The 26,700-nt window shown below is 34.5% G+C and overlaps 2 protein-coding genes and 2 pseudogenes across 3 annotated transcripts; 1 reads left to right on the top strand and 3 right to left on the bottom strand.

Annotated features, from left to right (window-relative positions):
- On the bottom strand, positions 1-5,322 carry LOC125868066 (ranBP2-type zinc finger protein At1g67325). Of its 2 annotated transcripts, XM_049548668.1 has the most exons (10): positions 5,140-5,322; positions 4,568-4,613; positions 4,287-4,402; positions 2,042-2,309; positions 1,771-1,841; positions 1,435-1,480; positions 1,231-1,340; positions 898-922; positions 674-825; positions 1-358 (listed from the first exon to the last, which is right to left on the bottom strand). In XM_049548668.1, exons 1-10 carry the CDS (start codon positions 5,146-5,148, stop codon positions 356-358), a joined length of 846 nt encoding a protein of 281 aa, XP_049404625.1. In that variant the 5' UTR covers positions 5,149-5,322; the 3' UTR covers positions 1-355. The 2 variants fall into 2 exon arrangements, with proteins under 2 accessions (XP_049404625.1, XP_049404624.1); XM_049548667.1 differs by lacking the exon at positions 1-358 and having other exon boundaries at positions 416-825.
- An 11,833-nt stretch (positions 5,323-17,155) lies between these two features.
- LOC125868712 (zinc finger protein CONSTANS-LIKE 4-like) lies at positions 17,156-17,971 on the bottom strand (annotated as a pseudogene).
- A 2,988-nt stretch (positions 17,972-20,959) lies between these two features.
- Positions 20,960-21,920, top strand: LOC125868068 (probable methyltransferase At1g27930). Its single transcript, XM_049548671.1, has one exon. It carries the CDS (start codon positions 21,058-21,060, stop codon positions 21,901-21,903), a length of 846 nt encoding a protein of 281 aa, XP_049404628.1. The 5' UTR covers positions 20,960-21,057; the 3' UTR covers positions 21,904-21,920.
- Positions 21,921-22,580: 660 nt separating this feature from the next.
- Positions 22,581-22,942, bottom strand: LOC125868070 (60S ribosomal protein L35a-3-like; annotated as a pseudogene).
- Positions 22,943-26,700: the final 3,758 nt, after the last annotated feature.

A 26,700-nucleotide genomic window follows, 5' to 3' on the forward strand; every position in this document is an offset into this window, starting at 1 on the left:
AACAGGCTACATTAGGCTTTTTATATTACCACCCAACACCAATGGATGACAACAACCCGTCTAACATTTTCATGCAGCAAATACCAGAAGAAATCCTATTGAATATTTTAACCAAATCAACCTCAATAGCATCCAGAATGAGCTGGTAGACACCTGATGAAACTCGACAAGTATCCATAAGGACCAGAAAATACCAATTTCAGTTTAAGTACAACTTTGACACCACATTAAGAAGGCACAGTAACTTGACAACCGCTGCAACAGGAAGATGACATGACTGACTTTCAGACACCCACACTGAGCAATGCTGGACGACAACTCTGGACCTTCTCAACCCTTAAACAAGCCCTAGTACTCACTGGAACAGTAGACAACTTTGAATTAATAGATGCTGGATAAAATAGATGCAAGCAAACACAAAAAGAAAAGGCTAAAGTAAACAAGAAGAATAAGTAACATATGAAATACCCAAACAGGTGAAAAGAAAGAAAACTAGACAAGATAGTACCCTTTTGGTGCTAGAGGGTATAATTCCAACACAGAATTTCATACTAAGAAAGTTTCTTGAGCATAATATGCATGAACTGTGCAATAAATACATAGATGGCTCACAAGCTATTGACAACTTTACGCAACAAATCATCATACAAATCAAACTTGTCACACAACAGACCTGATCATTCTCATCAGCTGATTGTGAAGGAGACTTCTTGGCTTCAGATGGTTTTTCCGCACCACAATTCTGTCTGTTACACTTGGTCCGAAAAGGATAGTTTATGTTGTTGCATTTCTCACATTTCCAGCTTCCATCTGGCGTATCTGGTTCTGAAAAAGGGAAGTTGTTAGAATGTTAATGATAATTAGTACAAGGCAGCATGCTAGAGACTGAAAACTTACTAGTATTCTTCACCGGTTTGGGAACCTGCTTAAATACAAATACATCAAGAAATCAGAACATAGTTTCAAAACTACTTCGAGATTTTTAAAAAGTAGGAAGGCAATGAAGAGGCCAACTTGAATTTCAAAATTAGATTTAATGTAAACTTAGCACATACAGACACTTTTAATAGCAAATCTTTTTTTTTTAAATGAGACACTCAACATTTTTAATCCAAGATAAACTGAGTTTTCATTCAAAATAGTTAGAAAGTTGGTGGTGGATATTAAAAAGGAAACAAAATCATCTATTATTATTAAGTGTAAATCCTGGAACGTGTCAGCAAGTCAAACCTGAGAACCAGGCTTTGGAGTGTTGCACTTCCTCATGTTACAAACTGTTCTAAAAGAAAAGTTGACATTTCCACACTTGGGACATGTCCAGTCATTATCACGTGTTCCATCTGGGAAATTTATAGAAAAGAAGGTAATAAGTACAAATGCCATGAAATTAATTCAGAATACACAAGTAGAATATATATACTGCAGAACTTTCACCTTTCTTTTGAGAATTATCATCAGGATAAAATCCTGGCCTCGGTGCCTGCAATAAGAATTAAAGTTACCCAAGTACTTCTTAACTGATCAGAAAACCATTATGCATAGTGTGATAAGCATGTCTCCAAGGGTGATCACATCTATTCTTTATTGAGAAATATCAAAAAAGTGAGTATTGAATCAAAGATGATGGCGAAGGGGAGATATTTTAGGTGGTGTTTAAAGAAACACAAAAGTAGTCAGTTAAAATGTAAAGAACTAAAACTTTAATGACGACTGTCTAGTATGGTAAAACAAGATAATTATGTCCAAGGAAAAGCTGAAACTTAATCCTACCATGGCAGCAGGGGCCATTGGCAATGCTAGACCATATCGGTCCATAAGTGGTGGCACACCATACATCCCACCTGTAAGCCAAAAAGGTACAGTCACAACATCATTATGGAACAACTGAAACTATATTGACTGCATAGTGCTGTTTGGATGAGTGACATTAACACAAAAATAGGAACGGACAAAATGAACACTATATTATGCAATATGTTAATGACCTGGAAACTGCACTACATTAACAAAATATAAACATGCAAACAGCATTCTTCATTACCATTTCCCATCCCACCAGTGTACGGAGGTGGAGCAGAGAGATGTACAGGGCGGTATGGGCTCCCCCCAGAAAGGCGGCTCCCAAAATTGTAATGATAAGCTGAACCTCCAGCAAAGGGAACGTCATAGGCTGGCATGGATGGTCCATTGAACAAAGAACCACCATATGGTGTTACGCCCATATACATTGAAGAGGGAGCACCAGACCCAACATATGCAGCTGAGGGTGAATAGCTCTGTGGAGCATGCATGGGCCTAACGGCAGATTTCTACAAAGGCAAAGTGCTATTACCAAGAGAAACTAAATCAAGGCTACTGAAAATCAGTAAAAGGATACAAGATTTGCAGGATTTGTCAAAATCTCTTATATCTATAATTTCAAGACAATTGATGGGAAATGAGAACACCGGATACGGTCAGACTAGAAAGTTAAACTGTCAAAGAGTTCATACTAGAGGAATATTCCACCAAATTCAGATATTTTTTGAAGGACACAAACACCATATAAATATGCTCGGTCAACATGAGTTGAGGAATATATTCTCTTAGATATTATGATTGCGTGGGCATGTAAAACTTCACATTATCTCTACATCCTTGACACCACTTTTATTCATTACATCATATTCTATGCATCCACAATAAAACTATTCCAGGATAACCCAAGATACATCTCAAAATTATACCCCAGCACTCCGTAACTCCATGCATAATTAAAGTTGAAACACCTCTAGTTAATGTCAACAACTGAAGAAAGTGACCACAATAGTTTCACATGTTCAATCACATAGAAGTTCTAGCATGATTGTTATAAGCTAATTTTTATACTAAGAAGTAGGTGTCAAATGTGAGGGTTGGAACAGTTCAAGCAAAAGTTGGGGCCCATGATAACTTGGGCGGGGAAATATGAGTTTCAACTGAGCCTGCCCAACTCTTTGGAGAAGTAACAATCCTTTTTAACCAAGCCTACAGTTAATTTCACTCATTTCTGACATTTTTTCTTGATACTTGTTAGAAAAAAAGCTTTTCATCTTTCATCAGCAAGAGAAAAATAGAATTCAATAAATCCAGTGTCTTGAGCACAGTTAAACTGAAAGCATAAGGAGAGGCACAAACTTCATAATACTATTATGGCCACTACTAAACCCTGTCCTATATTCCACAACGCTATAAATGTACAACCATCTTTCAAAAGAATTCAGGGCAACCTAGCAGGCTAAGAAAATGGGATGAAGTCTCTGCTTGGATCATTGGAAAATTTTAATCATTAACAAAGAAAATAATTGCAACTGAAAGAGAGAGAGAGAAGGAAAGAAAGTTAGAAATCAACCATAACAATCAAATTAGATAGAATAAGATGTGGAGATAAGATGTAAGAGAAGTCCCTGAATCAGGGAGTGGGTGATTGAAAGATTGGGGCTCTAAATAGTTAGAGAACAAGCTCAACAGACAGAATTGAGCAAATATTAAGGGTTTTGAGTCTTGAATGAAAATCCAAGTAACACCCATGGCAGCAGCTGATTGTTGAGGCTAGATAGCAAGAACTGTGTTTACCAAAACATGCCTATGGGTCAAACTGGTTGGTCCTCTAAGTGACACCCCATCCCACAGCCCTTAGAAAGCATACCAACCCAACTCTCAAACTCATGGATATGTTGGGTGAGTTGCATTACATTCGCAAGTCAGTTTTCGATGCCCTTATACAGAAGATCATCCACCCTCAATTTGGAATGATGAAAGGAAAGGACAACATTTTCTTTTACTCAGTTTCTAGCATAATGAAGACAGATGTATTCTACTTGAATCATATCAAGATACAAAATATATATAATGTAATTGCCAAAATGATGCAGTGAATGGGGAGAAAGTGTGAAATAGCATGATATGACTAACTTTTATTTGGTTGAAAATACTAATCATACTTTGTTCTTATCAACTGGAATAACAAAATTAGACAAACGATTAGGATTATAGGTCTCAAATGAAAAAAAGTTTTTTTGTGAACTTTGTGTGTGCGTGTGTGTGTGTGTGTGTGTGNNGGGGGGTATAGAAATGAAAAACTAATGTTAAGAACTGCAATTCAGAAAACTGATGTCTGTACATACACAAACAAGCTTTGCACAACAATTGACTACACGGCTGGAGGCTAAATTACAGAAATAAACAGCACAAGTTACTAATAAAATCATGTAACAGTATACACGTAGCTCTCCCAAACTATATTAAGAAAGTAGATGAAATCTTACTGAGTTGTGATCTGCAGGCCTGGACTGAGTACAGTTGCGCATATTGCATGTAGTTCTGAAGGAGAAGTTGACATTCCCACAGCTCGGGCAAGTCCAGTCATCTTCCCTACGGCCACCTACAATGTCAACAAATTAGAAGCTTTTAATAGGAAGAAAAACTCAGGAGCCCTCTCCATTGATTATATAAAACGGAAAAAACAGAATGCAACAAAGAAGTATAGACTATAAGAACATTAAAGATCCCATACTGTTCCCTCCTCTTCAGGAACCAGCATACATACCATCAGTTCGGGCACGTTTGGCAGCAGAAGAATTTCTGTTATCAACCTGAAAACATTTAAACAGCATATCAATACACGCCTTAAAACCTATTATAAGTCAATGACTAAACTACTCATGAATTCAAACTAATCGGGGTCTCCTATATGAATCAATACTCTAAATCGCATCATCTATTCACGCACATTCCGTTCCAACACTAGTAAATAAGCCAATCACAAGTAGAAAATAGAAAAGCTTAATTAGTTAAAAAAAACCCTTCGACTCTTCATTAATTATAGGTACAGAAAAAGGGTACAACTCATACATAGTAAATACAACAGACTAAATTAAGTTAATACAAACCCAAAAACCAAAAAAGTAAAACCCTAGCTCCTATGCATCGACCCAATAACAGAAGCAAAAGTTACAGACAATCTAGAAAACACATTTGGAATCTAATAGAAAACAATTACAGGCATAGAGACGGAGATCCTACGCCGCGAAACATAGAATTTTACAGAAATTGAAATTTCATCAAATCAATTATAAAATAAGAAAGGTAAGATTATTGAAAGATGAGAAAAATCAATACCTGAGACATGGCAGCTTCAAATTAGAGGTACCGAAAATGGAGGAAAGACGGCGATAACTCCTTTGCTCTTCTGCCGGAGCTACAAAATTTTGTCGGAGAAACGGCGGAGCAAGAGAGGGAGAGATGATTTTGTGGTAAGAATTAAATAAGGGCTAGTGAGTAAAATGAGTCAAGGAAGTCAAGCTGATTCGATGGGCCTAGGCCCCCTCCTCGTTTTTATGCCCACTTAGTTATCTCTTGAAGCCCATCCTCGAAAGCCAATAAAACAAATATTAGATTATTCATTATTGGGTAAATTTGATAAAATATCTAAAAAAATTTAACTTTTTTTAAATTATATTGAGGGGTGTTTATCATTCGAGATATTCCCTCTTATCAATAAAATGTTTATTAGGTTGTATTTCTTATAAAAAAAATAGCCCATTTATTATTATGAAAAGATATCTTTTTCTTCTCGTTTTTTCTTTTTTGAGAGCTTCAAAAGTTTCTCTCTTCTCATTCTCTAGCGTAAACTTCTCTATCTCTAAACGAGAAAGAACATTGCATAGGAGTGGATGATTAAGCACAATGCAGTCTGTGTCCGTGTAGCCTCTATCTTTATTTTATTTTCGAGGGCAGCTTTATAACAACAATCTATATCTTGCATCTATTAAAATTATGGGAATATGAAAATCTTTTTAATTGATTGAAAGAATTTTTTATTGAATGGAAGAGAGCAATCCTACCCCGACAGTTCATTCATTTTTTTATATACAAAATAGGCTTCCACTTTTGTTTTAGGTTTTCGTTATTCGTCAGGCTTTTAGTTCCTTCCTGTTCCCAGGGCCGAGACATTGTAGTGCGGCCTTTGCAGAAGGTTGCTTCTATTTAGAAGATCTGGTCTTGTTGTTGTCCTTTGTTGTCATCACTTATCATTTTTCTTTGATCTATATTTCTTGATTGTTCACTCAAGAGACTGATTTTCTCCTTCTCTTTATTTAAACGCAATCCTGAATTTTCAATTTTTATTTCTTGATCACAAAACTTATATCTAATCAATTATCCTGAATGCAGTATAAATATGTTGTGTTCATGAATAAGGAAAAAATCTCGATTTCTCTGTTCTTATAATAAAGGGGATTATTCCCTTATAAGGTTACAAGAAAACTATACATGATAAAATAATATATATGGTAAATACTCTTCTTTTTTTGGATTTTTGATCACTTAAGATGCAAATATTCTTTTTCAAGAAAATAACAAACTTTGAGAATTTCTTTTGTTTTTATGAACTTTATATTACCAAACAAAATTCTGACCCCACAAGACCCATTTGAGGAAGTTTTGTAACAACTTCAATTTGCTATTAGGCTACAAAAGCAAAAATTATGAGTGTTTTTGTTAGGTTGGGAAAATCACTTTTTAGAAAAAAAAATAATTATGGAGAAGTCTTTTTTATTTATTTTTAATATGTTTTCGAAGGCTTCTGTTTTCATGTGAATGTAAAATCTTTAAATTTATGACTAATCTTTTCTTTAGTAATGTTAAAGCAAATACAAGTTTTTTCATTGTAAATTTATAGGAAGCAATCAATGAATTTCAGTAAAAAAAAAATCATGTTAAAAAAAATAAGATTTTTGTATTTGGTATGACGAAAATATTTTTATCAAAAAGAAGGAAAACATTGTTATTAATTTCTCATAAACAAAGTTTCATCAAAACTTTAGGCTCTTTTCATAGATTAAATCGCCATTTGTTTTTTAATAAATTATACTTCGAAGTATAATAACTATGATACGTATAACTATTATTTATTAATATAATAATTTTAAAAAGACATTTAATATAAATGTCTTTATAATTTTTATAATCAGTCTATGCAAATTAGTTATTGAGAAATAGTCATTTAATATATATATTATAATAAAAAGACATCTAATATAAGTGTCTTTATTATTTTTATAAGGAGAAATGGTCTAATGGACCCATGTATTTGTACTAGTTTGTAGTATGAACCCTTCTATTTAACTCTTTATCAATTGAACCTTTTGTAACGACATGTTTCCGTCGTTATAGAAAAGCCAATGGGGAAAGATTTTGGGTCAGAAAAAGTTTTTGTAGTAACTTGGAATTTCCTAGCTTAGTCCAGATTTGGACGGAATCGGAGTCACGAAAGTCTAGGGAAAGTTGGTAATGAATGTGAAATTCAATAGTGAATTTGGTTGCATGAATAGATAGCTAAGACGTTAAGGAACCCGTACAACTTTACGAAATCGAATTCGGGCGAGTAGAACTTCTAAAACTGATCTTAGCGTGAGCATGTAGTTTTTGAACGTCCTGATTTAAGGTGTGTTGTGAAATGGTGGTTTGGAACTCAAATTTTGAGGTTTTGTCTCCGTGTAAGCCACCAGGGCGGGCCCGATGTGGCGGGTTGGGTCTCGCTACGGTGGGCCAGTCGCGACTTAAGTAGGAATTAAACCCCAAAAATGTTATTTTCTGCAAGTTTCGTTCTTGAGAGCTAGGAGACGATCCCAGGCGATTTCTTGACAGTTTTCACTATTTTGGGTGCAAAAGGTAAGGATTTTACTCCCCTAATCCATTTTTCAATCCGTAGAACTTAGATTCTTGGTTAATTATTATTGGGGAGGGTTTTTTGACTGAAATTGATGGTGGAAAAAAGCCCTAGTTGCACCTTAAGATCATGGGTTTGGTCTTGGGTTATTGAGTTTGTTATAATCCGAATAATTAGACATTTGATTGTTTAGCATTGCGTATATTAATTATTTGTAAACCTAGAACAAGCGGAAAGAATCCGGAAAGAGAAGATTCAAGTGCCTTAGAAGGATTCAAGCTTGGTTTCGAGGTAAGTAATGGTTTGATTTCATGTTTGTGTGATGTATGTGGGCATTTGCTTCATTGTAATGCATGTGTGTATATGAATGTAGCACTATTGAACAAACCTAATGTAAATAAGTATGAATGGAAGATTATATGTCATGAATCAACACTTGATTGTATGACTTTGAGAATGTACATTGTGATTGTGATTGTGGTATGATGAATGGACCGGGTGTCACGTTTCGACATACTAACTGGATCGGATGCCACGTTCTGGCTCATATATTGGATCGGGTGCCACTTCCAGCACATCTATTGGATCGGGTGCTACGTTTTGGCACATATATTGGATCAAGTGTCACGTTCCAGCACACTAATTGAGATCAAGTGTCACGTTCCGGCACACTAAAAGTTTGGGTATGGGTTCCATGAGAGGACCATTGAATTGTTATATCTACTTGTATTATGAATGTGAAATTGTACATTGCTCATGAAATGATAACCAATGTGTATATTTATTCTGTATATGTCATGTTTACTATGCTGTAACTACTTATATATGTTATGCTTACTGGAATAGTCGTGTGATCCTACTAGTACAATGTGATTGTGTATTGATACTACACTTGCTCGTTCTTTGTTGAGTACAGGGCATCTTCAGGCGGCTACTGACATACCTCAATTAGGTGACTATTGAGTGTGACCAAATTCAAGGGTAAGCCAATTTTTTCAGGCTGCCATGGATTTCTCTTTGTTTAAGTCCACTTTTTTTGGACTCAGACTATTTGTTTAGGGTGTTTTGTTTAGTTTTCGAGGTTGCGCCCCCTTTTCTTAGACTTGTTAGTTAATCAGAGTTTTGGTACAATGACTTTTAGGTTCAAGGGGTTGAATTTTCCTATTAGTTATGTTTCGTTGTTTTAGTTGAACCACTGGAGTTTATGGGGACTCCATTTTTATTGTCATTTAAACCGGATTTCGTATCTTTAAATGCGTAGTATTTTGATTTAGTTGCTTAGTTGGGTTGTAGTAATGGTTCTCCCATCGAAGGGTTAGTGTGGGTGTCAATCACGACGGTCTGAATCGTGACAAAATTGGTATCAGATCATTAAGTTTGTTGATCTCATTGTACCAAATCGAGTCTAGTAGTGCCTTGCGAAATGGTACAGAGACGTTTGTACTTTTCTTCGAGAGGCTATAGGACTTTAGAAAAAACTCATTTTTTTCTCTACTCCTTTTATGCTATGACTTGAATCCAATTGGTATCTAGGTGATACAAATTGGTATCTAAATTCCTTCACTGTATTTCGCATCTGGTTAGTAATTGAGTTGTAAAGGTGGAAATAACAACACCAGCAATAGAAAATGTGTCTTTGGAAATAAACATGTTTCCCCGATTCGATATGGGCATGTAATGACTAATAACAAACATGAGGGTTTTATTAGGTTCTTAAGGTTGAAACATTCATTTTTCATGGGTACTGAATCTAAAGATTCTTATGATTTTCTTGTTGATTGTCATGAGCTGCTTCATAAGATGGATAAGGTAGAGCGATTTGACGTTGAGTTTATGATATACTGGTTCAAGGGAGACACCAAAATGTGGTGGTGGTCTCATGTTGAGTGCTGACTAGTAAATGCACTACTCATGACTTGGGAAACATTTGATAGCTATTTGTATGGAAAAGTATATACTCTGAACTTTGAGGAATAAGATGAGAGATAAGTTCTTGAATATAGAACAACATAATGTATTTGTTGCAGCCTTTAAGGCAAAGGGTTGTGTTTTATCCAAGTATGGTACTCCACTTTGTTTCAGTCTAGAAGAGAAAATTCGTTGTGTCGTGCAGATTTAAGCTTATAGTTGGTTGCTTTAGCAAAAATCTTTTTAGGAAGTGGTTTATTTGGTGACAGAGGTAGAAGAGGGTGAAGTCAGAAAACTTTGCCAAGGTGACAACATCCAAGAAGTTTTGTAAGGGAAGGCTGGATAATGAACACCATTACATGGAAAATGCATTTAGTGTTGTTGTCATATCATGTATGGGTTGCTTAGTAAATGGTGAATCATGTTACGACAATTGAAGTTAGAATCTCTACTACGATTTCCTAGATTGAGTGTATATCAAAGAGGATCATTATACGACTACTACAATAGCAGCAATGCTTACTTGGTTAAGTTATTAAGTGTGTTAAAATTGTGGAGAACCTGGACATATATGAGGAATTCAACGTGGCCTTGGAGGCCGGGGAAATGGTAGTGTAGGTAGGGCAGTGCCGCTAGGCAAAAAGGTTGTCCGTCAAGATAACTGGGCTCAGTTTTATGCCTTTTTGGGTAAGACCGAGGCTGAGGTGTCTGATGCATTATCTTGTTTGATCTGGGTTCTACTTATTCATATGGTTCTGTTTAGTTTGCCTTGGGATTTGATGCGATTTGTGAGGTGCTTGATGCCCTCATCCATGTTTCTACCCCAGTTGGGAAGGTCGGTCATAGTCTCCCAAGTATATCGTGCTTGTCTTGTTCTGTTTATGGGTTTTCAGACTTGGGCTGATTTGGTTATGTTGGATATGCCTGACTTCGATATAATCTTAGGCATGACTTGGATGTCCCCCTATTAGGATATGCTTAATTGTAATGCTAAGTCTATGACTACAGAGATCCCAGGTAGGGAAAAGAGAGTGGGAAAGGGTGTACAAGCCTAAGCCAGCTAAGGTCATATCTTTCATTCGAGCTAGGAAACTGGTGAGGCAGGGATGTTTGGCATATTTGGCTCATGTTCGAGATGTTGAGGTTAAGTCTCCCTTTATTGAATCTATTCATGTAGTGCCTGAGTTTAAGGAAGTGTTTCCTACTGATTTGTCTAGTATGCCTCCGGATAGAGATATAGATTTCTGCTTTGACTTAGAATAAGATACTCGCCCCATTTCCATCCCTTATTATCGCATGGCTCTGGTAGAATTGAGAGAGCATAGGGTTCAAATCCATGAGCTTCTTGATAAAGGTTTCATTTGTCTTATGTATTTTCCCATGGGGTGCTCCTATTTTGTTTGTTAAGAAAAAAAATGGTGTATGAGGACTGATGATTTTAATTTAAGCCATAAAGGAGTGAATTGATACCAAAATGACAAGCTTATGGCTTGGGTGAAGGCAATTGAAGATTTTAGTAAGAAAGCACGTATAAAATTGGGTTAGTCCTTTGAATTTGATGGGTATACCTGCATTGGAGGTGTCATGTCGATGAAAAGGTTGACTTCGTAGCGATATCCAGGGCTAACCGAGTGTAATGGTAGTAAGAGTTCGTGATGGATTGTGATAGAATGCAACTATATAATAAGATTGTTAGTTAAGCGAATTTGGTATAGTAATTACGACTCGTGAGTATCTAAGGTTGTGGTTTCCTAATATTTGGTGAATAACGTGGTTGTATGGAAGGTTTTAAGAGATGGTGGGACACCACTCGAATAGAATTTGAAAGAGCTAAAATCATAATGAATAAAAATAGTGGGATGTAGTACAACCTTTAGAGAGAGGCAAGAGCAAGAATATTTTATTTAAATGAAAAAGCTAAAGAGGTATCTTCAGAGAGGTAGATAATTGGGTTCAGAGACGCGTGATTTCATTCATTTTGATGTGGCTATGGTAATAGTGTCATGGGTCTATCAGATTGGTTAAAAACTATTGAAAAAGACTTGAGAAAAGAGTGTACATACATTAGCTTGAGTGTGATGATAAGTGCTTTGTTTTGTTTTTGAGTTTAGAAATGAGTACGATTGAATTTTTAGCGAAAGATATTGTAAGATCGATGAAGATGCGATCAAATGATAAGTGAAGATCCATGAATTCATAAAAATCTTCAAGGTACAAGCTAATATTGATAGATAAGGGGATTGTGTTATACAGTTGAATTTACAATTCAGATTTTTCATGTTAAGTCTACATTCGTGGTGATATATGTTGTCAAGGTAGGAGTTGGCAAGGTGAAAAATGATCAATTGTATTAGGTATTGAGCATTTGAAAGAACTTACACCTGGGTTGAGCCGTAAAGTTTAGTACTGTTGATTGTTAAGTACCTAAGAAAGGCTTTCATTTAAAAGTGTTGGTTTATAGTAAGGTAAATGGTCGGAGTGTTTATGATGGTTGTTAGTATTGAGAGTGTGGACTTCAGTGGAATGATGTGAAGAGTATGTGGAGTCAACTGAATGGAAAGGGTTGGTATCGTCTCTTCGGGAGAAAACCTTTACTGTTATTCAATAATTATCCGTAAATTCTTATGTGACCATCTATTTCACTTTGTACATGGTTAAAAGCATGTTTCACTAGCTAAACTACGTGTGTTTTCACGTTTGTGGGTGGATCCTTAGTGGTGGATCAGGTGTACCGATCCTGCGATATTCTCTTGGTAGAATGTGGGGATCATTGGGTCAAATTCTACTGTTATTAAGGGTAATCTACAATCGTAATTGCTAAATCTAGCATTTCGATAGTGTTGTTAGGAGGTTTGTATTCTTGGACATATCCTTCGATGAGTATTTGATGTCTAAAGATCAAATATTTAAAACTTAAGCTCATTGGAACTTATGTTGTGGAATGGAGATGTTGTTAAGAACTTTGATTTTGTAGGTATTATGAATGTGTGTTGGTTGGTTCAGGTTCACTTTTAATTGTAGCGAGTATTGATTTGGATTATCATGCTTAAGTGCGAAAGAATTTGTCCTGATAATTGTGTCAAGGTTTTTGATAACATGTTGCAGACGCGTGTACGATCAACTTTGATAGTTGTTGGGAATCACTTTTGTTGTTAATTAAGTTTACATACAACAATATTTATCACTCAGTATTGAGATGACTTCTTTGAGGCATTGTATGGGAGGATGTGTAGGTATTCAATTGGTTGGTTTGAGGTTGGAGGTGTGAAACCCTTAGGGGGTTGATTTGGTGAAAGATGCTCAAGATAAGGTGAGAAGCATCCAAGCAAAGCTTCTAGCAGTCCAAAGTCGACAGAAAAAGTATGCAGACGGTAAGGTGAGGGACATAGCCTTTCAGGCTAGTGAACAAGCCCTTCTAAAAGGTGTCACCCATAAAGGGGGTAATGAGATTCAGGAAGAAGGGCAATTTTAGTCCTCGATATATTCGTCCCTTTGAGATTCTTAACTGTGTAGGGTCAGTGGCTTATAGATTGGCCTTACCCCCTAGCTTATATGGAGTTCATCTCGTATTTCATGTGTCCATGTTGAAGAAGTATCATGGGGACGAAGATTACATCATAAAGTGGGACCAAGTGTGGTTAGACAAGGACCTTCAGTAGGAGGGGGAACCGGTTGCAATTCTTGATCGTGATGTCCGGAAGTTGAGGACCAAAGAGATTAAGTCTGTGAAAGTTCAATGAAAGCATCGTCCAGTTGAGGAATCTACTTGGGAAACGGAGAAGGACATACGAGACAAGTATCCCCAGTTATTCAACGATTACGGTACTACTCTAACCTTACTTTAGCCCATTTTTCCTAGTTGTCACTTAGGGACAAGTGATGGATAAATTGGAATCTATTGTAACGACTTATTCCCATCGTTATAGAAAAGCCAATGGGGAAAGATTTTGGGTCAGAAAAGTTTTTGTAGTAACTTGAAATTACCTAGCCTAGTCCAGATTTGGACGGAATCGGAGTCACGAGAGTCTAAGGAAAGCTGGTGATGAATGAAGGATTCAATAATGAATTTGGTTACATGAATAGATAGCTAAGACGTTAAGGAACCCGTACGACTTTATGGAATCAAATTCGGGCAAGTAGAACTTCCGAAACTGATCTTAGCGTGAGCATGTAGTTTTTAAACGTCCTGATTTAAGGTGTGTTGTGAAATGGTGGTTTGAAACTTAAATTTTGAGGTTCTGTCTCCGTGTAAGCCTCTAGGGCGGGGTCGATGTGGTGGGTTGGGTCCCCCTACGATGGGCCAATCGTGACTTAAGTCAGAATTAAACCCCAAAAATGTTATTTTCTGCAAGTTTCGTTCTTGAGAGCTAGCAGACGACCCCAAGCAATTTCTTGACTGTTTTTCACTACTTTTGGTTTTAAAGGTAAGGATTTTACTCCCCTAATCCATTTTTCGATCCGTAGAACTTAGATTCTTGGTTAATTATTGTTGGGGAGAGTTTTTAGACTAAAATTGATGGTGGGAAAAAGCCCTAGTTGCACCTTAGGATCATGGGTTTGGTCTTGGGTTATTGGTTTTGTTATAACCCTGGTAATTAGACTTTTGATTGTTGATCTTTGCGTATATTAATTGTTTGTAGACCTAGAACAAGCGGAAAAAATCCGAAAAGGGAATATTCAAGTGCCTTAGAGGGATTCAAGCTTAGTTTCGAGGTAGGTGATGGTTTGATTTCATGTTTGTGTGATGTATGTGGGTATTTGCTTCATTGTAATGCATGTGTGTATGTGAATGTAGCACTATTGATCAAACCTAAAGTAAATTAGTATGAATGAAAAATTGTATGCCATGAATCAACACTTGATTGTATGATTTTGAGAATGTACATTGTGATTGTGATTGTGGTAGGATGAATGGACCGGGTGTCACGTTCCAACACACTAACTGGGATCGGGTGCCACATTTCAGCGCATATATTGGATCGGGTGCTACATTTCGGCACATATATTGGTTCGGGTGCCACGTTTTGGCACATATATTGGATCAGGTGTCACGTTCCGACAAACTAATTAGATTGGTGTCACATTCCAGCACACTAAAAGTTTGGGTATGGTTTCCATGAGAGGATCATTGAATTGTTATATCTGCTTGTATTGAGAATGTGGAATTGTACATTGCTCCTTAACCAATGTGTATATCTATTCTGTACATGTCATGTTTACTATGTTGTAACTAGGGGTGTACATAAGTCAGTTTGATTTGGTTTTTCATTAAAAAAATACTTAAACCAGTTATGTCGGTTTATTAAATCTAAAAACCAAATCAAACCACATAAAGTTAGTTTTTTTGGTTTCAGTTTTTCAGTTTTTTACAACTATACGGTATTTGCAAAAGAGATCAAATATTTTTTCACTTACCTGTGTGAAAAGCTAAACTTAAAAAATCTTAAATGAATAGAAATTTTTGAAAAGACGGTAAAATTCACATGAGTACAATTATTTTTTTTTAAATATCAACGTTCATTATGTTAAATTAATAAGATTAAAGGCTAGAGGCAAACTGAATACAAAACAAAAAATTTACAAAGTAAATTGTTAACTTCGAATTTCAAAAACTATAACAATATAATTGTACCTTCGGATCTTAATACAAAATGAAATATTTACGATTTTTACAAGCCCAAATTTGAAATAAAATATATAAACATTGGAAACTATAAACTAACTAAAAATATATTAACAAAGTAGATTGTAAATAATATTTTTTATCTATAAATAAAATTATATATATATATATATATATATATATATATATATATATATATATAATATTTACAAAATTTTACAAGCCCAAGTGTGAAATAAAATATATAAACATTAAACTATAAACTAACTAAAAATATAAACAAAGTAGATTATAAATAATATTTTTTTATCTATAAATAAAATAAAATTCTCTCTCTCTCTCTAAATATATATTATGTCGGTTTGGTTTGGGTTCGATTTGACTTTTTTTCTTTTAATACCAAACCAAACCAAGATGGTCGGGTTTTTTTTCAACCGCCAAACCAACCAAACCAAACCACAAATCAATTTTTTTTCCGGTTTGATTTGATTCGTCGGTTCGGTTTGACTTTATGGTTTGGCTTGTACACCCCTAGTTGTAACTGCTTATATATGTTGTGCTTACTGGAATAGCCGCGTGATCCTACCAGTACACTGTGGTTGTGTACTGATACTGCACTTGCTCATTCTTTGTTGAGTACAGGGCATCTTCAGGCAGCTACTGACAGACCTTAGTTAGGTGACTATTGAGCGTGACCGAATTCAATGGTGAGCCAATTCTTTCAGGCTGCCATGAATCTCTCTTGTTTAAGTCCACTCTTTTCGGACTCAAACTATTTATTTAGGGTGTTTTGTTTAGTTTTCGGGGATGCATCCCTTTTCTTAGACTTGTTAGTTAATCAGAGTTTTGGTACAATGACTTTTAGGTTCTAGGGGTTGAATTTCTGCATTAGTTATGTTGCGTTGTTTTAGTTGAACCCTTGGAGTTTATGGGGACTCCATTTGTATTGTCATTTAAACTTGCTTCCGTATCTTTAAATGCGTAATATTTTGATGTAGTTGCTTAGTTGGATTGTAGTAATGGTTCTCCCACCGGAGGGTTAGTGTGTGTGCCAATCACAACGGTCTGGGTCGTGACTCCTTTAAACTCAATAAAACACAATATATCAAAACCCTTCTGACCATTGACCAAGCTTATATGACATTAAGTTGGATGAGTATGCGAGAGTGTGTGACTACACATAGGGGTGTCAATGGTACGGTTCAATTGGTTATTTTAAAAAATTATACCATCCCAAATTTTTGGGTATTTTTATAATATATATAACCAAAATTTAGACTTATTAAAACCATTCCAATCAATATCGGTTTCTCTTCGGTATCGGTACAGTTCGGTTAATTTTTTATTTCTTTTACTTTTAAAATATCGGGAAAAAGGACGAATTTACCCCCGAACTTTGATAAATGGTACGTCTATGCCCTCCGTTATACTTTGGGTCCATCTCAGCCCCTGCCGTCCAATTATCGGTACACACATGCCCCTCTCACTAACGGTCCCCTCATCATGTACACGTGTCTTAATCCTAATCAACTACTCGTTTGACCATTGTTTTTAACCCATAAACTAACAACCCGCCCCATAAACCCATACCCACCCGATTCCCTCTAAAATATCTTAAGTCAATTAAAAGACCCAAATCTTTCGGGTCTCTCGTTCCTATCTATAATGCATTGTTAAACAAAATTAAATACAATTTTAATACAAAATTTATCCATTACAAATTTCTATTTTTTTTAAATAGTGTTTTGAGCTAAACTTACAACAAAAACAGTTACTGAATTACACAAAATGGAAAACAAAATTAGATATATAAACACATAGTTACGATCCTCCTCACTAATAACAACAATATGAAGAAGAAAAAAGAAAAATAAAATTTGATTTTTTCTTCGATTTTTTTTTTAAAACTAAGGGATAATAAATAGATATAGAAACTAAAACGATGGAACGACGCCCTATGATGCATCGGCGGCGATGAGTGAATCGATTTCAATTTCAGTACGTTTAGCGAATCTCCCTTAGATTCTGGGTCGAGTCTCAGCATAAGCTTCTCTAGAAGAATATCGAATCGTCTTCTCGAACTTTATATTCTTCCTCTTCTCTCTATACCTCATTACCCATGCTTCTGTGTCTGAAGCGGAAACTGCATTCGGTACAGTGTCGGCGTCGGCACCGGCAGATGAGTTCATCACAAAAGTGTTTGAAACCTGTTAGTTAAACAAAAGAAAAATGAGATCGATTCACGTGAAGGAAGAGGAAGAAGGAAATAGACGAGAGAAGATACAGATGCATACACTTTGGCTAATGGATTGAGAGGTGAAATTGTACATGTAAGGTTTAGATCCAGCGAAATCGATTTCGTAGGTAGGGAATCCATCAACGACTGGACCTGGTAAATGAGTACTTGTTTCGTTGTTGTTCTGCACCGGCACAACTCCGTCGGAGCTATAATGGCCGTGTTGATGCTGTTGATGATGAAGAATATGCGGTTTTTGCTCACATGACATTAGATCTATATCTAAATACAAATTCATATCATTAAACAAGTAATAAATCTGATCATTCCCTTCTTTCGGCGTCGGAAGGATCCACGACGCTGCTTCAGCTTCTTCCTCCGGTTGAGAAAGATTCTCATCAGTACTATCAAAGTACTTCTCATCATCAATAGCATCAGCATCAACATCATCACCGCCGTGAGATTTTTCAACTCTATTGTGAGAGGAACGAGAGATCCGGAAGATTTGGATCATTTAATTGATTTAGGATATTTTAGAGGGAATCGGGTGGGTATGGGTTTATGGGGCGGGTTGTTAGTTTATGGGTTAAAAATAATGGTCAAACGGATAGTTGATTAGGATTAAAACACGTGTACAGGATGAGGGGGCCGTTAGTGAGAGGGGCATGTGTGTACCGATAATTGGACGGCAGGGGCTGAGATGGACCCAAAGTATAACGAAGGGCATAGACGTACCATTTATCAAAGTTCGGGGGTAAATTCGTCCTTTTCCCCTAAAATATCACCTCAAAATATATTACTATTAATATATTTCTTTCACAAATATGTTCTTGAAGAAGCACTTGAATTCTACACCAAAAAGACAAGAATGTAAAATCTTGTTGCCGTATTGTTTGATCTTAAATATTTAATAGGAGTGTTTGAATAGATTTTGTTGTATCGTTTGATAGAGTAGATATTACAATATTTTTTTAATTTCAAACCTAATTAAGTAAAGGCTAAATTAAAGAGCAAAGACCCAAAGTCATTTAGTCACCGGAGGCTTAGGTCCTAAGTTATATTTATATTTGAAAAATGTTATAAAATATATTTATATATTAAATTTAACGTATTGTTAATATACAAAATATATTTACATACATGTAAGGTTATTCGGTTCGGTTTGGTTCGGGAATTTTTTAGTTTTTTACATAAATTATAAAGACCATCCCAATTGTTGGGACAGTTATACACTTAAATAAAGTCCACTATTTTATTGGGAAAATAGCATAAATCGGTTCGGTTCGGTTAGGTTCGATCGGTTCGGTCGATTTTTCATATTCTTTTGACACCTCTAACTACACATATTTCAAGGCAAGTGATACCATATTTAAATTTTAAAAATATTAAAATTATAAACGAATAAAATAATAAAATAATAAATTTTCAAAACCCTTCTTCTTCCGCCACTTCCACCTACTTTTGCAACTATCCCTATCCCTGCCCAACCCCTTTTTCCTTTCTCCCACACCCAATTGTCATCTTCTTTACTAGACTTTGACATAGGCACCTCCTTGACATCATAACTATTATCAGTGAAGGGGGATAGCGGCATTGGTTTCATGGTGTTGCTTATCGAAGTCCACTGATTCTCAGTGGAGTTAGAGAAAGAAGTGACGCTGGTCTATTTTTCGTCAAAACGGAGGCGGCGAAGGAATTCGCTACTGCTGATTTTGTGAATATTGGAGAAGGAGGAAAGAAAAATAGTGGGTGGTTGTGTGGAGTTAAAAGATTATTATTTTACCTTACTAATATATTTAGTTAATAACTTTTTAAAAAATAGTTAATGAATATAATTATGACATGTTATTACAATAAAATTTCATTAAATTAGTACTCTATAAATTAATAATTTTTCTAAGATAATATTTTTCTCCGATCCCGACTTGGGCTAATGGATTATCCACTTCAATAAAATAACAAGATACTATATTTTTAAAAGACCCCTATATAAATATATGGTCTCATTAATATTATAAATTAATAATTCTAAAGACAAATATACCTAAGACAATTTAGTGAAATATCATTCAATTGTGTTTTGTTCTCTGTTAAATTTTAAATCTAGTTGAAACTCATCTCTGACTTTTCTTATTATACCCAAGAGCTCTGGTGTTGCTTTTTGAACTGCACTATAAAACTGTGAAGAGTTTGAAATGCGATAAGTGCTTCTTTACGCGTAACTAGTTTCAAAGGTATTGTATCATCTTCAACTTCATCATCAACATTGGTGTATTCATTGTACTCTTTATATATAATGAAATTATTTTCTATGTTAATTCAATAAATACGATACATAAATTAGTAAGATACAATGATTTTGATTTAATCAAAATTAACCTTCATTGAATCTCAAAAACTCTTTAAATTAATAAATACTAGTTTATCGATTAAATAATACCTCTACAAAATAATAATACTTCATGGTCTCACATATATTAATTTAGTGATGTTTTACTGTAATTTATATGGCATGTCATCTATTTAAGGGCGAGTAAACTACACACATGGTAAGAAGAGTTTAATAATCTTCTTTTTACTGAGTTTAAGGGCTTAGTTGGTAAAAAGTTAAGTAGAAGTGTCCATAATACAACCTCCTGCAAGTACAGGGATCCATTAGACCATTTTGGCCTTTTATAATCAGTCAATGCAAATTAGTTTTTGAAAAATACTATCTCCGTCCACTTTTAATTGTCATAGTTTCCTATTTAGAGTCAAACGATAATAAATTTGACTAACATTTTACAATGTATTTTTTCATCATATTGATATGCAAAAATTGGAATTTATAGCACTTTTCGTATAGTTTTTGAATATCTATTCTTTTTTACAAAAATATCAAATTCACGTAATCTAATTTAACTTTGAAATTCAGTCAAATTGACTTTTGAAAAGCACAACATGACAATTAAAAGTGGACAAAGGAAATAGTCATTTATATTAAATGTCATATATATATATATATATATATCTTTATAATTTTAATATCAGTCAATGCAAAATAGTTTTTGAGAAAGAGACATTTAATATAAATGTCTTTATAATTTTTATAATCAGTCAAAGCAAATTAGTTTTTGAGAAATAGTCATTTATATTAAATATACATGACTATTTCTCAAAAACTAATTTGCTTTGACTGATTATAAAACTTATAAAAACATTTAATAGTTGAAATTTAAATAATGAAAATTCAGATTTAAAAAATAAATACAATTAGTAACGTAAATATGAATAAATTAAAACATTGACCGTCATTAATTTCCATTCAATAACTAAGATGAGAATAAGTTGAAATCCATGCCTTCATTAATTGCCCATAAACTACGCCTAATATATAATTTGGGTTGTACCTAGAAATAATGCATATGCATAGTTGGATATTAAAATAATGGGTGCCAATAATTATAGGATATATCTATATAATCCATGACTATTCACGTCGATAACGTGCAAGTCACTATTCTCATAAAATTACTCTTATAAAAGCCTTTTTTTTCTCCTTAGAGATTAACAATTTTCATACTCCAAAATCACATATCAATTTTTCATCCCTTCAAAAATATGCAAAAACAAAATCATAGCCATTTTAAGCCAGAGAGATCATGGTGCCTTGTTATATCATTAGTAGGTTTATTAGGAGGTGCACTTTTCATTTCTCTGTTTCTCAAAACATCAAACAATTTGATCGGTTGCAACAACAATAAAGCTCAGGAGAAATTTCTCGTTGATAATCCACAACAACTTTTGTTGGATGCAATTTTACACTATGCTACATCGCGAGTGATACCTCAACAAAATATCAACGAAATCCGGATATCTTTTGACGTTCTGAAAAATCGTACTCCTTGTAATTTCCTTGTATTTGGTTTAGGCCATGATTCACAAATGTGGGCCTCATTTAATTCCCGTGGAAACACATTGTTTCTAGAGGAAGATCCGAAATGGGTCGAGACTATACTAAAAGACGCCCCGTTTCTTCACGCGGAGACCGTGAAATATCGGACGATGTTATCGGAGGCAGATGAGTTAGTTGAACATTTTCATAAAGAGCCAGATTGTTCAGCGAAGAAATCATTTATACGTGGCAATCATGGCTGTAAATTAGCATTAGATATGTTATCGGATGAAGTTTACAATAAAGAATGGGATCTGATTATGATAGATGCACCAAGAGGCTATTTTGCAGAAGCACCAGGTAGAATGGCAGCTATTTATTCGGCAGCAGTTATGGCGAGAAATAGGAAAGGAAAAGGCGTTACACATGTGTTTTTACATGATGTGGAACGGAAAGTAGAGAAGATTTATGCTGAACTTTTCTTGTGTAGGAAATATTTGGTCAAAGGTGTAGGAAGGCTTTGGCATTTTGAGATTCCTCCATCTTCTAATGTGGGAGATAGTTTTTGTTAGAATTTATTAATGCACCTATCCTTACTTTATAATTTTCTCCAGTTTCTTTCCATTCCCAATGTTATTTAAATATTGGTATTGATTTTTCCAAATTCCCAATTTTCTTTGTTTGCATTGACTCAAACTATTTAGACTATTCTATTTATTTACTTTGAGTATCACTTAAATTATCTATATAAAATATGTAGTTTTTTCTGTTTTACTTGAACTCTTCAAAAATTTCAAGAATGAGTGTTGAATTTGTGTTTTTAGAGAATTCGACATGGATGCGACATTAGAAGTGAAGAGTCCGCACAATTTGGCCCTTCCAATAAAAGTAACTCACATATTCAATAAGATATTTTCTATATATGGCAAAATGGTCTAGTAGACTCCTGTACTTGTATCAGTTTGTATTATGGACCTTTTACTTAACACTTTACCAACTGAACCCTTACACTAAATAAAATACAATATATCAAACCCCTCAGACCATTGACTATGCTTATGCGACATTAATATGGTTGAGTTGGCAAGAGAGTGAGAGCACACGCCTATTAAGGCAAGTGAACATCATATTTAAATTTTAAAAATATTTAAATTAAAAGAGTAAAATAATAAACTTAAAAAAGAAAAAAAAAACCCTTCTTCTTCACCCATTGACCTAATTTTTTCATCCATCTCCATTTTTGTCCAAGCATATGCATCGACTTGGTACCTTGCTTATATGTTGCTAAGGTACATGAAAACTCTAACCTTAGCTCCCATGGACTTTGGTGGCAAATTGGACTTGAACTTAGATCTAACAACACCATTGTTTCCACGAGGCCTACAAACTTTTCCCCAAATACAACGATAATGTGAGTTATTCTTCTTTGTTTTCGCCTTGTATACATAAGCCATACATTTCCCCAAGTACCAATCTACTTCCTCCTTAGTGTTCATTCCCTCGATCTGAACCAATGAAGTGTTTGGATGCTGATTCGATCGACCTCTTGTATCTGAGAACTTTTCCTCTGGTATAGAGTCTCACACGCTCTCCTTGGCGTCCCTTCACCATTTTCGATTATGGAGCTGCAAACTGAAGAAAATCCCTTCTAGTGGAAAGCCTAAATTAAAATTTTAATTTGAATCAAAACTTTATGATTTTTTGTCCAAAAAGAAATTATTATAAAAATAAAAAATGATGTGGCAAATTTTATCTGACATGGAATGTGACATCAGCGCGATTGAGAGTCACGATGAGTTGAAAGGGTTCAACAAGTTGAGTTTAAATGAGTTCGGGGGTTCAGATGACAAATAGGTAAGTAGAATGGTTCACAATACAAACGGGTACAATTACAAGGGTCCACCAAACCATTTTGCCTCTATATATTGCTGCCGATAAAAGTTCTTCATTCTCATTTTTTCTTATTTTCCAGGAAACTATGATAGGCAAAAGGAGTACGGATTAATTGAGAGTTGCTATTCGGCAACAAAAATTTTAGCCCAACTATGACCCGACATATAGAAAATACATACTCGTAATATCCTTACAAGAGTTGCTAAATGGCCACAAAAATTTGGTCGACCACACACGTAGAAAATACATAATATCCATATGAGTTATGAGAGGTGCTAAATGGCCACAATTATCAGAAAAAGAACTACACTTCCCTTTAAGAAGTCAAATCTTTATACTATTTTCTAAACTCTAAACATAAGTGTGAACGAAAACTTTTATGTTTAATGAATTAGAATTACTAGTAATTGTGTGAATGAAATTAATTAATTGGCATTACAATATGGAACCCACCATAATTTTACTTCACCTTTCTTAATTCTTTCTAATCCACTCTTTTTTTTTGGTTGCATAAAGTACAGAAATTTCATATATTTATGTGGGAGCTAATTACATCCTATTCTAGTAGTTCATTCAATTACAAAAATTCTGAATTTTTTATTCCTCTCAATTACATTCCTTGATCGTTCGATAATTTTTAAATGATTCATTATTTAATGGGATGGATGTATCCAAGAGAGGATAGGAATGTATCCGGAAAGGGGAGGGATGTTCCTCTTTTTTTTTCATCTTTTCTCTCGTCTTTCTTTTTTCATTACCTTTAAAACTAATTTTGGATAAAGTTTATCAATAATTATTTGATTTTGAACTTATAACATAAAATTTATTTATTTTTATTATATACAAATCATCCAATTCTAAAATGAAGCACACAAAAAAAATAATTTTAAAAGTCATTCAACTTTAAATTAATCACACAAAAGTCAATCTTTTATATTTTTGTCACTTAAAAGTCATAAAAAATTTCAAGTTGACTAAAAAGTAAATCTCACTATTTTATATTTTATAGAGAAATTATGAACGCTCCAAAATAAGTTAATTATATCCAAAATAATTTTAGAAATCTCCGATTCCCTTGATATTTTGCTTCATAACACAAAACTTGTTGGGAGTATACAATATTATTGCAATTGCTTTCGTTAGTTTGATTCTTTATAATAATTTTAACTCTCTATCATTAAATTGACAATTTTTTATTAATAATATACTAATTGTATAGTAAATTTAGTAAACAATTTTTAAAAATTAAATCAACTACTTTTTGTGTAATACTCCTAACTTTTATGTGATGCAAAAATAGAAAAACATAATGTTTATACAATAAATTTAAAATTAGATGACTTTTATATGACAAATTAGCTACAACATGATAGTCAGAGGTACTGTTGTTCTTTCCATACTAAAGAGTAAGACGAAATTAGCTTCAATCATTGCCAGTAACACTACATAAAACTTGAATGGCTATTGCTCCTTCCTTGATGCTATTTGTGATCCCAAGTCTTTTAACTTCAACATATACTAGATTACCATTAGCATCTCTAATATAGAAAGCTGCAGAGCTCTCACCAGGATTTCTTCTACAAGCCCCACCGTCTTACATTTTAACCATCCTATTTCAGGTTTTTCCCAAATCACCACCTACGATTTTATTATGGGTCTGTATTGTTCAAATTGTTGAACCAGTTGAGGCCACTAGTTAGGAATGACCTTTATATATCCATGCCAACTATCTGGACCTTTTTAGATTAATAAATGAAATTAGTGCCTTAGACTAACTCATCCTTATCACTTAATCCAGAACCCATCACAAAATCAAGTTGATTATTATTAATATTAGACAACTAGAAAATTGAGTCCCCATAAACTCAACCCAAAAATTAAGACAATTATGCAGAAAAATCCGAAGTATTTAGATGCGATTGAACAATTAACTTACCTCCCCCATCACAAGTGATACATATCCCTAACTCCCAAACCTTACCATGACTTATCGGAACATGGTTACTGTCCCATATGATCACATACAATCAAATCTGAGATCAACTACATTTTCAAGTAATTCAGACCACTTAGGGATCCAGCATGCAACAATTACATCAGGTCCACTCATGGAACCGTGAACACATAGTTGGTCCTCTCGAAAAATCCAAAGCAAATTGTTAGTGTACCGGCGTGCTCGAGCTATCCTTAATTAGTGTACCAATGTGATATTCAAGCCAATCATTTATGGATATATTTGTACCAAGCGTGGTACAAAAGCCAACCGTTAGTATATGCCATGTGTGGTATCCGAGCCAATCGTGAGGATATTCTATACTAAGCGTGGTACCCGAGTCAACCAACAAATACAGATAATCATGCATAATAACATAGCACAATGAACAAGGCCACTTAAAAACCACAAGTCACAATCACAAGTTCATTGCATGAAATTACCTACCTGATGTTGTTTCATATATATCCTACCATGCATTGTTGAAATGATACTACAACCAATAGAAATGCATCCATACATAAATCAAAAAATATAGCCATCGCCTAACAATATATCTCAAGAAAAATCAATTACTAGAGAACCTCCCCCTAGTCATTACTTCATCTTCACCCTAAAAACACATAAAAACAATATGTAACCATCCACACTCCATGTCCAAAGGCCTATGCATGCAATCTTTGTATATTTACAAGATATAATGTGATAAAAACAGGACTAACTACTCAATTGTAAAAAAAAAAAAAAACTACCGTACCTGGCGCCAAACAACTGTTGATGAACCTTGCCCATATTTTGACTCCGTATAAGCAACCTTTGATGAACAAACATTTCAAAATCCATAGAATTACAATTCTCTTGTGCAAAAATTATCCATTTCTCCGTTGCCCCCTTGTTTCGATTGCTTTTGGAGGGTTTTTGGAGTAATCCTGATTTATTTTCTCCCTTCAAAAGTGAAAATAATAATAAAAGATGACGCGTAATTAAGTTGCAGATGTTTTGACATCCCACTATAATTGTCACGATCCGAGTATACAACCCGAATACGGTACATGAAACCACGATTGCTCTAGGCTAACCCTTGGCATACATATTAAAGTATAACATAAAGAACTAAGCGAAGGTTGATATGCATGACTGAATAATAAAATTTAAAAAAATTATGAAACTACATATCTACTATTTGAAATAAACCTCTATTAGCTTAATTGAAAACATAAGTCTGTCGGGGCATGACCTCAACTACCTCAAAACCAAAGATAACATGAAGGAAAGTGTATTCACCTAAATTAATGGAGTCCCCAAATGAGGAGGGATCACCAACTGCTAAAGGGAAATGTTGCAACCTTACTAGCCACAAGTTTGAGTACGAGCACCGAAATCTAAATTATAAAAGGATACAGCGCAGAGAAAAGTATGCAACAATTTTGATCAATGATATGCATCAATCTAAGAAGAGAAGTTGGGCAGAAATACATAAAAG

The sequence above is a fragment of the Solanum stenotomum genome, chromosome 6 (genome assembly GCF_019186545.1).
Source record: "Solanum stenotomum isolate F172 chromosome 6, ASM1918654v1, whole genome shotgun sequence".
Taxonomy (NCBI): domain Eukaryota; kingdom Viridiplantae; phylum Streptophyta; class Magnoliopsida; order Solanales; family Solanaceae; genus Solanum; species Solanum stenotomum.

Coding starts and splice junctions, on each gene's coding strand:
- LOC125868066 (XM_049548667.1), bottom strand. Junction 1,842..2,041: donor CACTGGTGGGATGGGAAATG/GTAATGAAGAAT, acceptor TTTGGCTTACAG/GTGGGATGTATGGTGTGCCA. Junction 1,341..1,434: donor TGATAATTCTCAAAAGAAAG/GTGAAAGTTCTG, acceptor TAAATTTCCCAG/ATGGAACACGTGATAATGAC.
- LOC125868068 (XM_049548671.1), top strand. CDS start 21,058: ATGCAAAAACAAAATCATAGCCATTTTAAGCCAGAGAGATCATGGTGC.